This window comes from Pelobates fuscus, chromosome 5, assembly GCF_036172605.1.
Source record: "Pelobates fuscus isolate aPelFus1 chromosome 5, aPelFus1.pri, whole genome shotgun sequence".
Taxonomy (NCBI): domain Eukaryota; kingdom Metazoa; phylum Chordata; class Amphibia; order Anura; family Pelobatidae; genus Pelobates; species Pelobates fuscus.
The window spans coordinates 16,409,736-16,424,786 of NC_086321.1; the positions used below are offsets into that span (position 1 = coordinate 16,409,736).

A 15,051-nucleotide genomic window follows, 5' to 3' on the forward strand; every position below is an offset into this window, starting at 1 on the left:
TGCGGCGGGTGGGGGCCCTAAAATGATCAATGAGGGGGGGACCTACTGTCCCCCCCCCGGCCCCCACCCCTGAGCGGCGGGTGGGGGCCCTACAATTATCAATGAGGGGGGGGGACTTACTGTCCCCCCCCCGGCCCCCACCCCTGTGCGGCGGGTGGGGGCCCTAAAATTATCAATGAGGGGGGGGACTTACTGCCCCCCCCCGGCCCCCACCCCTGAGCGGCGGGTGGGGGCCCTACAATTATCAATAAGGGGGGGACCTACTGTCCCCCCCGGCCCCCACCCCTGTGCGGCGGGTGGGGGCCCTAAAATGATCAATGAGGGGGGGACCTACTGTCCCCCCCCCGGCCCCCACCCCTGAGCGGCGGGTGGGGGCCCTACAATTATCAATGAGGGGGGGGGACTTACTGTCCCCCCCCCGGCCCCCACCCCTGTGCGGCGGGTGGGGGCCCTAAAATTATCAATGAGGGGGGGGACTTACTGCCCCCCCCCCCGGCCCCCACCCCTGAGCGGCGGGTGGGGGCCCTAAAATGATCAATGAGGGGGGGACCTAATGTCCCCCCCCCGGCCCCCACCCCTGAGCGGCGGATGGGGGCCCTACAATTATCAATGAGGGGGGGGGACTTACTGTCCCCCCCCCGGCCCCCACCCCTGAGCGGTGGGTGGGGGCCCTAAATACAAAGGGGGGGGGACCCTAGTTAACCCTCCCCCCCCCAAAAAAAAATATCTCCCTACCTACCCCCCTCACCCTAAAAATAATGAGGGGGGACCATTAACTAAAAACCTGTAAAAAAAGAAAAAATGAGATAAAATCAACTTACCATTCGATGTTTTCTTTCTTCTAAAATCTTCTTTCTTCAGCCCCAAAAAAGGCCAAATAAAAATCCATAATAACCGACGGAATAAAAAAAAAAAAAAAAAACGAGCGCAAAAAAAAATAATCCATCTTCACCCATGGAGGGCTCCGCGCAGACTGAGCTCCGCAGGGCGGGGGAAGGCTTATAAAGCCTTGCCCCGCCCTGCAATTATGCTAAGAACACTCTGATTGGCGGGTTTAAGCCAATCAGAGTGCTCTTTGTCATTTTACAAGCGTGGGAAAGTTCTTTGGAATTTTCCCACGCTTGTAAAATGACACAGAGCACTGTGATTGGATGGATTTAAAGCCATCCAATCACAGTGCTCTGTGTCATTTTACAAGCGTGGGAAAGTTCTTTGGAATTTTCCCACGCTTGTAAAATGACACAGAGCACTGTGATTGGATGGATTTCAAGCCATCCAATCACAGTGCTCTGTGTCATTTTACAAGCGTGGGAAAGTTCTTTGGAATTTTCCCACGCTTGTAAAATGACACAGAGCACTGTGATTGGATGGATTTCAAGCCATCCAATCACAGTGCTCTTTGTCATTTTACAAGCGTGGGAAAGTTCTTTGGAATTTTCCCACGCTTGTAAAATGACACAGAGCACTGTGATTGGATGGCTTGAAATCCATCCAATCACAGTGCTCTGTGTCATTTTACAAGCGTGGGAAAATTCCAAAGAACTTTCCCACGCTTGTAAAATGACAAAGAGCACTGTGATTGGATGGATTTCAAGCCATCCAATCACAGTGCTCTTTGTCATTTTACAAGCGTGGGAAAGTTCTTTGGAATTTTCCCACGCTTGTAAAATGACAAAGAGCACTCTGATTGGCTTAAACCCACCAATCAGAGTGTTCTTAGCCTAATTGCAGGGCGGGGCAAGGCTTTATAAGCCTTCCCCCGCCCTGCGGAGCTCAGTCTGCGCGGAGCCCTCCATGGGTGAAGATGGATTATTTTTTTTGCGCTCGGGTTTTTTTTTTTTTTTTTTATTCCGTCGGTTATTATGGATTTTTATTTGGCCTTTTTTGGGGCTGAAGAAAGAAGATTTTAGAAGAAAGAAAACATCGAATGGTAAGTTGTTTTTATCTTATTTTTTTTTTCTTTACAGGTTTTTAGTTAAAGGGTCCCCCCTCATTATTTTTAGGGTGAGGGGGGTAGGTAGGGAGATAAGTTTTTTTTGGGGGAGGGGGGGTGGGGGGGAGAGGGTTAACTAGGGTCCCCACCCCCTTTGTATTTAGGGCCCCCACCCACCGCTCAGGGGTGGGGGCCGGGGGGGGACAATAGGTCCCCCCCTATTGATAATTTTAGGGCCCCCACCCACCGCTCAGGGGTGGGGGCCGGGGGGGGACAGTAGGTCCCCTCCCTATTGTGAATTTTAGGGCCCCCACCCACCGCTCAGGGGTGGGGGCCGGGGGGGGGACAGTAGGTCCCCCCCTTATTTTTTATTTTAGGGCCCCCACCCGCCGCACAGGGGTGGGGGCCGGGGGGGGGACAGTAGGCCCCCCCCCTTATTGTGAATTTTAGGGCCCCCACCCGCCGCACAGGGGTGGGGGCCGGGGGGGGACAGTAGGCCCCCCCCCTTATTGTGAATTTTAGGGCCCCCACCCGCCGCACAGGGGTGGGGGCCGGGGGGGGACAGTAGGTCCCCTCCCTATTGTGAATTTTAGGGCCCCCACCCACCGCTCAGGGGTGGGGGCCGGGGGGGGGACAGTAGGTCCCCCCCTTATTTTTTATTTTAGGGCCCCCACCCGCCGCACAGGGGTGGGGGCCGGGGGGGGGGACAGTAGCCCCCCCCCCTTATTGTGAATTTTAGGGCCCCCACCCGCCGCACAGGGGTGGGGGCCGGGGGGGGACAGTAGGTCCCCTCACTATTGTGAATTTTAGGGCCCCCACCCGCCGCACAGGGGTGGGGGCCGGGGGGGGGGCAGTATGTCCCCCCCTTATTTTTTATTTTAAGGCCCCCACCCACCGCACAGGGGTGGGGGCCGGGGGGGGACAATAGGTCCCCCCTTATTGATTATTTTAGGGCCCCCACCCGCCGCACAGGGGTGGGGGCCGGGGGGGGGGACAGTAGCCCCCCCCCCTTATTGTGAATTTTAGGGCCCCCACCCGCCGCACAGGGGTGGGGGCCGGGGGGGGACAGTAGGTCCCCTCCCTATTGTGAATTTTAGGGCCCCCACCCGCCGCACAGGGGTGGGGGCCGGGGGGGGACAGTAGGTCCCCTCCCTATTGTGAATTTTAGGGCCCCCACCCACCGCTCAGGGGTGGGGGCCGGGGGGGGGACAGTAGGTCCCCCCCTTATTTTTTATTTTAGGGCCCCCACCCGCCGCACAGGGGTGGGGGCCGGGGGGGGGGACAGTAGCCCCCCCCCTTATTGTGAATTTTAGGGCCCCCACCCGCCGCACAGGGGTGGGGGCCGGGGGGGGACAGTAGGTCCCCTCCCTATTGTGAATTTTAGGGCCCCCACCCGCCGCACAGGGGTGGGGGCCGGGGGGGGGCAGTATGTCCCCCCCCCTTATTTTTTATTTTAAGGCCCCCACCCACCGCACAGGGGTGGGGGCCGGGGGGGGACAATAGGTCCCCCCTTATTGATTATTTTAGGGCCCCCACCCGCCGCACAGGGGTGGGGGCCGGGGGGGGGAGGAGAGTAGGTCCCCCCCCCCCCCCCCCTTCAACCACTATTGTGGCCGGACAGCATCCCTGTGGGTTCGGGCTTCAGCTGTCAGCTGAAGCCACGCCCACAGCAGTGCTGACAGGCTGTCAGCACACAAAGCGCGTTCACAGTGCTTTGTGTGCTGATAGCCCGTCTGATGCATTCACCCAGAATGCATCGGACGAGAGGCCTTTTTAGGGCCTCTGAAGTCGGAAGTCCCTCTGGTGGCCGTCTGATTGACTGCAACAAGAGGTGTTCCAAGCTTCTAATGTAAACACTGCATTTTCTCAGAAAATACAGTGCTTACAAGAAAAAGGCTCCGGGTAGCTGTAGCACTCACCTAAACAACCTCATTAAGCTGAAGTTGTTCAGGTGACTATAGTGTCCCTTTAAGACTAAAATTAGTGTTTGGGTTAGCATAGTGCAGGATTAAGGATTATTATACGGTAGAGTAAAGGTTAAGGATTAATGTTAAGTTGGTGTAAGGGTTAGAGGCTAATGCGAGGAACATGTAGAGGTTAATGATTAGGGCAGTGTGTTAGGGTATTGAAGGTATTAAGGAAAGGTCTCTAATCTTAAAGTAGTACTGCAATATGCATGCCCCAGTGCTGCCTGAGAAATATTATCTCCCTCAACTCTCCCCAATGTACAGTCCCAACCCAGCAAAAATCAGTCCCGGGACCTGTCAATACATTTATGAACACAAAAACTGGTGGTGGTGCAGGCGGTGTACCTGCCCAGAGCCTCCAAGAAGGTGGAGAAAATAAAAGTTAACTTTTTTTAGTGTGTTTGTCAGTGTGTGTATCTGTGTGTGTCATTGCTTGTATATGTGTTTGTGTGTCATTGTGTGTGCATCTCTTTCAGTGTATTTTTTTTTTTTAACAAATGATAATTGTGATGACAGTAGTCACTCAGGAGTGTAACGAATATTGGGCAGACTGCGATACATATGATCCAATTCTGTCTGCACAGTGTAATCCACGTATTATTCTCCATTTATTAGAAGCAATAACTGTATGTGTGCAGCACGGTGTTCAGAAATTAACCTCAATGCCTCAATTGTTTAAGAGCAACAATGCCGTATTGTCTTCCCGTAATCATTGATGACTATTTGTAGCGACAAAAAAACTTTTCAAGCGGACTGAAAAAACTAAAACCTGTAGCCAATGTTGCTCATATGCTGATAAGACGACCTAGAACCCAGGACATTTCCAGCTTTGTCCTAGATGTATCTGATTGTGCGTGCATACATACTGCAGAAAACCACTGGATGTACCAGCCAAACGAAAACAAAATGCAGATCGCTCACAGCATATTGGTGACTCAGTGGGTTTTAACACATCCTCTGCATTCAAAACCACATACATCTGCATACAACATGTCTTTTAACCACCAGGAAGACAATATCATGTGAAAGTGGGTGCTTGTCCAAGCAGTTCTAAAACCAAAGTAAACATATCTAGAATCGTAACCCGACTGGAAACCACACGTCAATTTTAAATTCACACTTTACAATCCACAAGCCACTTTTTCAGGTTCCACTCTGCAACCTGTGCACTAAACCTTCAAAGAGAGGTGAACTGCAGAGAATTAGGGAAAGACTCAACGTCTGATTTTCTTTCAGCACTCGTATCGGGCAAATTTTACATAAAAACACAGAAAGTCTCATTGCCCCAAAGGAGCAGTGAATATCCGATGGGAGTGTGTGCTCAGTTCACGACACAGACATTCCTTATTTTTAAGGTTCATGTTACTACAGCATACGGAATCTGGATCTGATAAAAATGTGACAGTGATGCTCAATATATGCAAGTCTATCAGTTTAGAGACAAAAATGTTTGAAGAAAAATTAGAAATGTTGAATAATGTTTCAGCGTTTGTCGTTCATTCAAACAAATTCACCAACATTCCAGTATTGCCGTAACGTTCCCCTCACCGTATTCCAGAGTCATTATATATGGGTGCACAAGTTAATATGTTCTATTTGATATTAGCTTATAACGGTGAGCAGCATTATTTAAAATAGATGAAAACATAAAAGTAGTGAAAGTTTAAGGTTGACACGTCCATTCAACGTCACCACGTTCCCGAAATGACTCAGCCTCTAATTCTCCGATGTATACGTACTTGATCATCAAGCTCTTCATGTCTTTATGTTGCCCTTCTTTAAGCTCAAACTTGCTGGTGAGCGAAAGGGATATTTCGGTCTTTGCCAGCTGACTAAGGGCAGTTTCTTTGTTGGGATCATTGGAATCCACCGCTCCTTCACCTGGCAAAAAAGGGGAGTAATTATCCTACTATTAAAATTTAGAAAGCATAGCAGTTTATTTCTAATTGACAAACAATTTCCAAAATTTAGACCGAAATTAGTTTAATTTCCCAATATATGACTTAGGAAGGTTTTGCTATATATTTCTATGTGTTTGTGGAGGTAGACAGATAGCTAGACAGACAGTTAGACAGACAGGACATTGTTACCACTAGATGGCAGCACTAGATTCCATACTGTGGATTGAATGATGATTTATTTTTATGGGTTATTTTGTAATGGGGCTAACAGTTCACATAGAAACATAGAATGTGACGGCAGATAAGAACCATTCGGCCCATCTAGACTGACCAATATTTTGAAATACTTACATTAGTCCCTGGCCTTATCTTATAGTTAGGATAGCCTTATGCCTAGCCCACGCATGCTTAAACTCCCTCACTGTGTTAACCTCTACCACCTCAGCTGGAAGGCTATTCCATGCATCCACTACCCTCTCAGTAAAGTAATACTTCCTGATATTATTTTTAAACCTTTGTCCCTCTAATTTAAGACTATGTCCTCTCGTTGTGGTAGTTTTTCTTCTTTTAAATATAGTCTCTTCCTTTACGGTGTTGATTCCCTTTATGTATTTAAATGTTTCTATCATATCCCCCCTGTCTCGTCTTTCCTCCAAGCTATACATGTTAAGATCTTTTAACTTTTCCTGGTAAGTTTTATCCTGCAATCCATGAACCAGTTTAGTAGTCCTTCTTTGAACTCTCTCTAAGGTATCAATATCCTTCTGAAGATACGGTCTCCAGTACTGTGTACAATACTCCAAGTGAGGTCTCACCAGTGTTCTGTACAATGGCATGAGCACTTCCCTCTTTCTACTGATAATACCTCTCCCTATACAACCCAGCATTCTGCTAGTTTTTACCCCATCCTTTGCTAAATGATCACTTTCCTCTACAGTGTAAAGTATTCCTTGGGTAAAAAGGACATAAAAACAACAGGAAATCAAAGCTGGGGAGAATGAATGAAAGATCTCAGGATTTCAGGAATTTCCAGGAAAAGTCAACCATTATGTGAAACCAATTTAAATCAGAGAATATCTATAGGAATAAAAGCATGCAACTCCCAAAAAAAAAAAGAAAAAAAAAAGGAAGTTAACCCAACGTACACCAAAAAACCTTTATGCATAGCATTCACTAGTCACGAAATGATTGCAATTGTGCAAGATTAATACATTTTTTTAATTATTTAAAAATGAGTTATAAAGTATCTGTGAGAAAGCCTTTGCTTTAAGGTTTTTCTGTACATATTAGAATGAGTTCATCGGCTATAAACGTTACTAAAAATAGTGAAATTAGTTGTTATTTATATTTGCCTTGTCTTGTGGGTCAGCGAGATAAAGCAGATGCTCTAAACAGGAAATCATCAAACGGAAAAAGCAAACAGTCATAGATATGAAGCTATACATGTAAAAAACACAAATACGGTTACTTCGTACCAAGAAAGGATTCAACGTCAGGGACAGTTCCTAGACCCTCTAGCAGCTCGTGTAGGACGTCATTGTGGTCAGGAGATATGGCATCCTGATGCTCTAAAAGCAGCTGTGAATGACAAACAATACGACACACTGTCATCATGTTGTGAAACGCGTGGAACCCACAATTATAGACCACATTATTAACAGAGAATCGGCAGATTCTGAAATACACTCCAGGCGTGGATTTAGAGTTGCCTATAAAAGAAAGCAGGCAACTATCTTGGCATTATCTTTGAGCCTCACATCCAGTCTGTTACCAAATCCTATAGATTTCACCTTTAAAAACATAGCCCGCTTTCGCCCCTTTCTTACGCAAGATACTACTAAGGAGCCTGTCCATGCTCTACTAATCTCTTGCATGGATTATTGTAACTCTCTCCTAATTGCTCTTCTCACAAGTCATATTGCTCCACTACAGTCTGTAACGAATGCTGCCGCCAGACTGATTTTCCTCTCCTGTCACTCCTCTCACACTTCTCCTCTCTGTCAGTCCTTACATTGGCTTCCTGTATCCTATAGGAGTTGATTCAAGGTACTAATCCACACATATAAGGAACTGACCAATTCTAGCCCCTCCTATATCTCTTCACTGATCCATAGGTATGCCCCTTCTCAGTCTCTCCGCTCTGCCCATAACCTTGTCCTGTCCACTATTCACACCGATACGGCCGACTCACGCTTGCAGAACTTCTCGCGAGTGGCTTCCGTCCTCTGGAATCGCCTGCTTACGACCATCATGCTCTCCCCTAGTCTTCAGTCATTTAAAAAGTAACTTAAAACCCATCTTTTTAGAAAAGCTTTTGGCCTCCCTGAGTAACAACTACCTCACATACCTGTCTCTTGCTCTCTCCTAATGGGCAGCACTTCTCTCCTCCATCTCTGCTTCGCTCCATCTTGTTTGATTGCTATCTCCTGTCCTGTTGTGTTTTACACCCCACCTTCTATAGACTGTAAGTTCGTTTGAGCAGGGCCCTTTTCAACCTATTGTTCCTATACGTTTTTGTAATTCTCATTTTTGCAACATAAATACCAGTAATAAAAATAATAATAATAACAATGTGAAGGTTTGGTATCCATTACAATAGGAAGTAAATGTGAAGGTTCCTTGCCTTATTTATGGGATCATTGAAACATACTTTTCTTCACAGATCAATAATTCTGAAATCAATTAGTTTTTCCCATGGAAAAAAAAACACCCTCCTTTCCTGAATGCCAGGGGGACGAATGAATGAGTATGTAAGCTCATTAAGCAGGGCCCTCAATCCCTCTGTTCCTGTGCTTCCAACTCATCTGGTTACAAATACGAGTCTGTTAGTCCACCAATTGTACAGCACTGCAGAATTTGTGGGGGCATTATAGATAATAATTGGACTTGAGCGAGAACCCCCAAAAAATTTCCTATGATGCCATGATTACTAGTAGTAAACACAAAAGAATGACATAATAGCCTTTCAGACGGAGAAGAGATGGTGACCATAACTTGCAATTCATCAAATAAATATCATATTACTCTGAAATTAGTTACGCAAGTCAAAATATCTGATGAATGTATATCTATGGAATTGTACAATGTTTAAACAGATTAAGGTCTGATACATTTAAAAGCATAGAGAAATACAGAATTAGACATTATAACGGTTCCATTTCTTTGTGTTTGCCAGTAGTGTATGTAACAGTCTATCTAATACATTCTCTTGTAATGTTTTGCAATATAAATCCGTTTATTTAAAAATGTAATATTTTTTTTTGGGTGGGGGGGGGGAATCTAATAAAATTCGTTTTAGATCTGGCACTTTTTCAAGAGCTAAAAGCCTTTCATTAAATCAGTGGCGTTCGTGTTTGCTACAAATAGAATGAGTAAAACGGCTTTCACATATTGGGTATATGTTATTTGAGATTGCCATTTTAAATGCAATGCTGCAACATTATCATTATGTACAAAACATTCAATATTCAAAACAGGATGGATATCTAAGACAAAATGCATTTCAGGGTAAGAAAAGTAAACACTGTTTTCTATGGAGTGAAACATGACTGCTAAAAAATACAATATAAAAAAGTTGACGATTTGTCATTGATTTTGTATTATTTTACCGAATAACAGCTATCATTGTCATAAGGTATTCGTTGCTCATTGAACACATGAAAATGGAGACGACGCATGATCTGAGAGAGACTATGGAGATTTAATGTAAGTGTATATTGCAAAGGGAAATTATGTATTTAAAACTACAAAATGCCTAAGTATGATCCAAAAGGGGGAACTTAGAATTGGATAAGATGTCTACGGATCTCTGCATCCGCTCATTTACACGTTTGTGTCCATATAAAGGTATTTTTCTACAGGTGTATAAATCATACATGCACACAGAGAGGTCTGTGGGCTTATTCAATAACACACCAAACTGTATTAAATTTACAAAAGAATTTCAAAATTCGGGCCAATAAATAGTGGCCTTGACTCAAAGGGACACGATAGGCACCCAGACCACTTCAGCTAATTGACACCCAGACCAATGCAGCTCTAAGTCTGCCTCCAGTAGCGGTCTACTAGAGGGCTACTTGGATTGAAATGGACCGGTATCTGACACTGGACATCCTTACGCTCTGCATGAGGACACCCAGCGTCAGATTTTTCCCCATAGGAAAGCATCAATTTAATGTTTTCCTATGGGGAGCACTAATGCATTAGCGGTCGCTCGTCTAGGGACGTCGGAGGTGAAGGAGCCACAAGCCAGCACCGAGGGACATACAAGACGGGATAAGGTAAGTAAATAAAGTGTTTCTAACCCTTTGTTTACGGGGAAGGTGGGTGCGCGAGGGGTGGGGGAAGGCAGAAGGAGCTATAGAGCCAAGAATACTGCTTTGATATTTTTCTTTATTATTTATTTATAAAAAAAAATATTTTACCAGTAAGGATACATTTAGATTTGTTCTTGTTTTCAAGTATGTCCTTTGCCCACAAACACTGCATTGTTACAATATATTTACAATAAATTTACATATATAAATTTAACACAACAGGTAATAAAAATAGTGAACCATGACAGGTGCATTGTGTATTGAGGAAGGATTCAATAGATCTCTTAAAGGACCACTATAGTGCCAGGTAAACATCCTCGTTTTCCTGGCACTATAGGGTCTCTAGGTCCCCCCCCACCCTTAGGGTCCCCCTCCCCCCGGGCTCTAGGGTGAGGAAGGGGTTAAACACTCACCTTTTCCCCACCGCCGGGCTCCCTCGGCGGTGGGGACTCTCCGCCTCCTTTCCCCGTCATTGGATGAATGCGCATGCGCGGCAAGAGCCACGCGCGCGCATTCAGCCAGTCCATAGGAAAGCATTCTCAATGCTTTCCTATGGACGCTGGCGTCTTCTCACTGTGAAAATCACAGTGAGAAGCGCCTCTAGCGGCTGTCAATGAGACAACCACTAGAGGCTGGATTAACCCTATTATAAGCATAGCAGTTTCTTTGAAACTGCTATGTTTACAGCAGAAAGGGTTAATCCTAGATGGACCTGGCACCCAGACCACTTCATTAAGCTGAAGTGGTCTGGGTGCCTATAGTGGTCCTTTAAAGGATTTTTCATTGAATGAAGATGTGACTGTGTCTGTGAGGTTATTCCATATAAACTTTTCAAATGATTATTTTCAATAAAATACATTACAAAAAATTTAAATAATTAATTATTTTTCAATATAAAGTTTGTACAAAAAATATGAAATCATTGGAAAAGTTTATCCACAAATAGAAAATACTGGCCTTAGTCCTACTCAGTGTTATATTTTAGTCAAAATTATGAAACCCAGTTTTCAAATCCACAAAGTTTGGAGTTTAGTGAATCAGTCCCATTTACATAGAGATATATATATACACATAAAGCCATACAGGAGCACCCAAAGTGCATTTGGATTGATTGACGCTTGTGACAGTCTGTTTAGTAAAATTCAGATAAAAGATAAAAGTCAGTTCTAGACACACTAATCACGGTGAATCACATTCTTAAACTGTCCAATGACTTCAGCACACTTAGCACTGGATTACATTACTCAACATGAATTTTTTAATAACCATTATCTATCAATGTTCTATTATAATTCATAGGAGAATTTTTATTATGTTAACAAAATCCACTTTCCTCTCCTGATTGAATCCAGTTCTTAGCGTAAACAGGATGTTCTGTCTGAAGAAATAAAAGCCTTTGTGCTGCTAGAATTAATCTATATAACTACATTACTAGAATGATCACTGCAGAAAATCTATCAAAATTATGTTAATCCTGGGGTTACAATTTATCTGTTATTTGCAATTAGCTTTTTTTTTAATGCTTTTTAACAACCAAAAACTTTGCCCTTCCTCATTTGACACAGAAAACAAGCCCGTTCTTTTTGGCTTCCAAAACAAAATTAAAATTTACTGAATATTCAACCATGTTTGAATAAAAATCGTACCCATCTGCTAACAATCTAGACACAGCGGAGAAGAATGTGGAAGGTATTGAAAGCATCTGTTCCATAAAGAATGATTTCTTAAAGGACCACTATAGGCATCCAGACTACTTCAGTTCAATTTCAGAGAAACTGCTATGTTTACACTGAGGGCCACTTCTGCGATTCTCACTGCGAAAATCACAGTGAGAAGATGCTGACGTCCATAGGAAAGCATTGAGTAATGCTTTCCTATGAGCGGTTTGAATTCGGCGCTGGTGTCGGCAGGAGGAGGAGAGTTCCCCAGCAGAGAGGGATCCTGGCGCTGGAGAAAGGTAAGTGGCTGAAGGGGCCATGAGGGTGGGGGGGACCTAAGGACTACATAGTGCCAGGAAAACAAGTTTGTTTTTCTGGCACCATAGTGGTGCTTTAATAAGCTTTGGTTTAATCCATAATATGACACAATGTAACAGCAGTGGTAAACTCGAGATTAGGGCACTTACACATATCGTCCCGAAAAGGGAATTCTTTCTGCTCAGTGCCTCCCTCCCATTACAATGTACCCAATAAATCACTCAATGGATTATCCAAGGTTCTCCAAACTCTGGCCCTCCAGATGTTGCTGACCGATCTCTCCCATGATTCTTTGAATGAAATAGAGTGCCAGAGAATCATGGGTATTATCGTTTAGGAACATCTAGAGGGCCAGAGTTTGGAGAATCCTGGGCTTTACCAAAACTGATTGACTGTCATTTTTTTGTAACCTTCCTGTTTGGTTCAATGTCCGCCTCACAGGTGTCACATGATCTGTAACTGCCTGGTTCCCATTGGACAGGTTGACAACCAAGATATCAAGGACTTGCGGATTGCTGTACTTCCGATAAGATCTCTCGACTTCAAAGGCGCAAATTAATAAACAAAAAACAACAAAGTGGAACCCACATCCAATGAGCATACGATATATGTATACAACCTGGGAATTAGACCAGAGTGAAATATTCTATATACAATGATAGTAGAATCTAGAAAAACAAAAATTGTAGATCATAGCATAACACTGTTGTGTGTAATAAGTGAATAAGTGGTAGTGATATCTAACTCACAAACGAAGGTAGAAATCAGGCCTCTCACCCCCTTGGGGTATATGGAGTATGAACCTTGACATACCTTGCGGACATTGTTCCACGTGCAAACATCAAAAAAGAAAAATTACTAGCTTTGTCAGCACTCAGACTAAAAAAACATATGTAATTAAAAAACACATACAGTGTTCTACCACTTTTGTGATCTATATACTCCAGTGTGGATGCGGAGCCCAGTATGTGGGTTGTACCACCAGAAAACTCCACATCAGAATTTTGGAGCATTTTAACAACATTAAAAGGGGTACTCTGGATCACAGTGTTCCTAAACATTGTAATTCATGTCCCCTTTTTTGTTGGGAAAATTTCCAGGCCTTTGGTATTGAACATATCACACTGGGTTGCAGAGGAGGAGATAAGCTCCAACAATTAATCCGGCAAGAAGCATTTTGGATTTATACACTAAAGACACTACATTATGGCCTGAATGCTGAAATAGATCTTCAAGGTCTTATATAGATATTTTGATCACTGGTCATATTAATTGGTATAGACTGTTTTTCTTCTTGAATTTTCTCATTTCTTGTTCATTTACCGACATATGTATGTATATAACATTTATACCATTTTTTGCCTTGTCACTTTATTTGTACTATGAGGTATATATGCATACTTAGATGGTTGTTCTGTAATTTTATTACCCAATTTGTTCCAGTTCGTTATCATTTATGTACATGGGTGCATATATTGGGTGTTATGTTAACCTGCCTACGCATCCATGTACACATTTGAATTGACGCTGGATTTATTATGTATTTGTTTAGTAGATAGGTTGTCTATACATATATATAATTTTTAATCGGTTATATACCATATATTTTGGGGTTCTATATGGTTCTTACTATGTTATCGTTACTAAAACGACATATTCATGTGCTATTTAGATCTCTGGTGTTTTGATCTCCCCTTTTTGTGTTTACATATGCTCGAGTCTCGAGCGTTTTGCTCTTAGATTCCTAGCGCGCATGCGCTCAGCAAACGGATGTACGTCACAGGAAATATGTTTGTGCGTTCCACACTGAAACGCACGCCGCCGGTGATCGGCATTATGAAGAATTTCAACGGGTATAAGAAGATCCTCCTTCATATGATCCTCTACATATCCCTGAAGAAGTCCCTTATATTTTATCTGGACGAAACGCGTTGGATATATGGACTCAAGTTGTTCTTAATTTTTATTTTATATTTTATTGTATTTTGATCTCTCTTGGTCGTGCTACTCCTCTTTGGAATCGTGCTGTTTGTTCCATGCTGCTCTGGAGTTCCACAGAGAGTGGAGATATGCTCAGAATTTCCTTCTGTTTGTAAGTGTATCTAATAAATCTTTTTTGTAATTTTTATAACATACTTCACCATGTATGGCTTTCTTTTATCCACTCCTTAAAGATACATACCTCCTTGAATTGTGCATTTGAAGCGGCTATCAAGGTTCATACTCCATATATCCCAAGGGGGTGAGAGGCCTGATTTCTACCTTCGTTTGTGAGTTAGATATCACTACCACTTATTCACTTATTACACACAACAGTGTTATGCTATGATCTACAATTTTTGTTTTTCTAGATTCTACTATCATTGTATATAGAATATTTCACTCTGGTCTAATTCCCAGGTTGTATACATATATCGTATGCTCATTGGATGTGGGTTCCACTTTGTTGTTTTTTGTCTCACTATTTGGGTGATCAGTGAGGTTCACCTAGGACCCCTTCTATTATATAGATTTTTTATCTGTAATTAGTCAGTATACTCTTTTGTTTGCAAATTAATAAACCAATCTACATTCTATAAAGTCTATGCATTTTAATGAATGTTTTTTTTTTTTGTTCTTTTGGTTTTTACTAGTTGATCAAACTTGATAAGACCATCAGAAGCTTTACTTACTGAATGAGTGTTGATAATTTCTTCAATTGAAATGTATATTACAGGTTTGCTGAGAGTCACCAAGTCTGAATATTCGTCAATATTGAATTTCTCCTCGGGTTCCGGAACCTCACAAGCCGCTTGGAAAAACTTCCTGAATGAGACAGAGGAAAAGGATTGTCATTACCACCTCGGAAACGGTCACAAAGCGATATCTTTCTAGCGGATATAAAACCTAAACTTAAGCCAGTAAGAAAATGTTTATGAAAACATTTGATTTTGGATGGAGTAACCATGTAACATGGAT

General features: G+C 43.3%; 1 protein-coding gene across 2 annotated transcripts in view; it reads right to left on the bottom strand.

Moving 5' to 3' along the window:
- IQGAP2 (IQ motif containing GTPase activating protein 2) overlaps positions 1-15,051 on the bottom strand; it is a 267,127-nt gene that overhangs the window by 14,355 nt on the left and 237,721 nt on the right. For both annotated transcript variants that reach the window (XM_063453609.1, XM_063453608.1), the window contains 3 exons: positions 14,766-14,898; positions 7,277-7,379; positions 5,640-5,781 (listed from right to left, as the gene is read on the bottom strand). In XM_063453609.1, the coding sequence (XP_063309679.1) occupies positions 5,640-5,781; positions 7,277-7,379; positions 14,766-14,898 (378 nt within the window). The remainder of the gene's footprint in view (positions 1-5,639; positions 5,782-7,276; positions 7,380-14,765; positions 14,899-15,051) is intronic.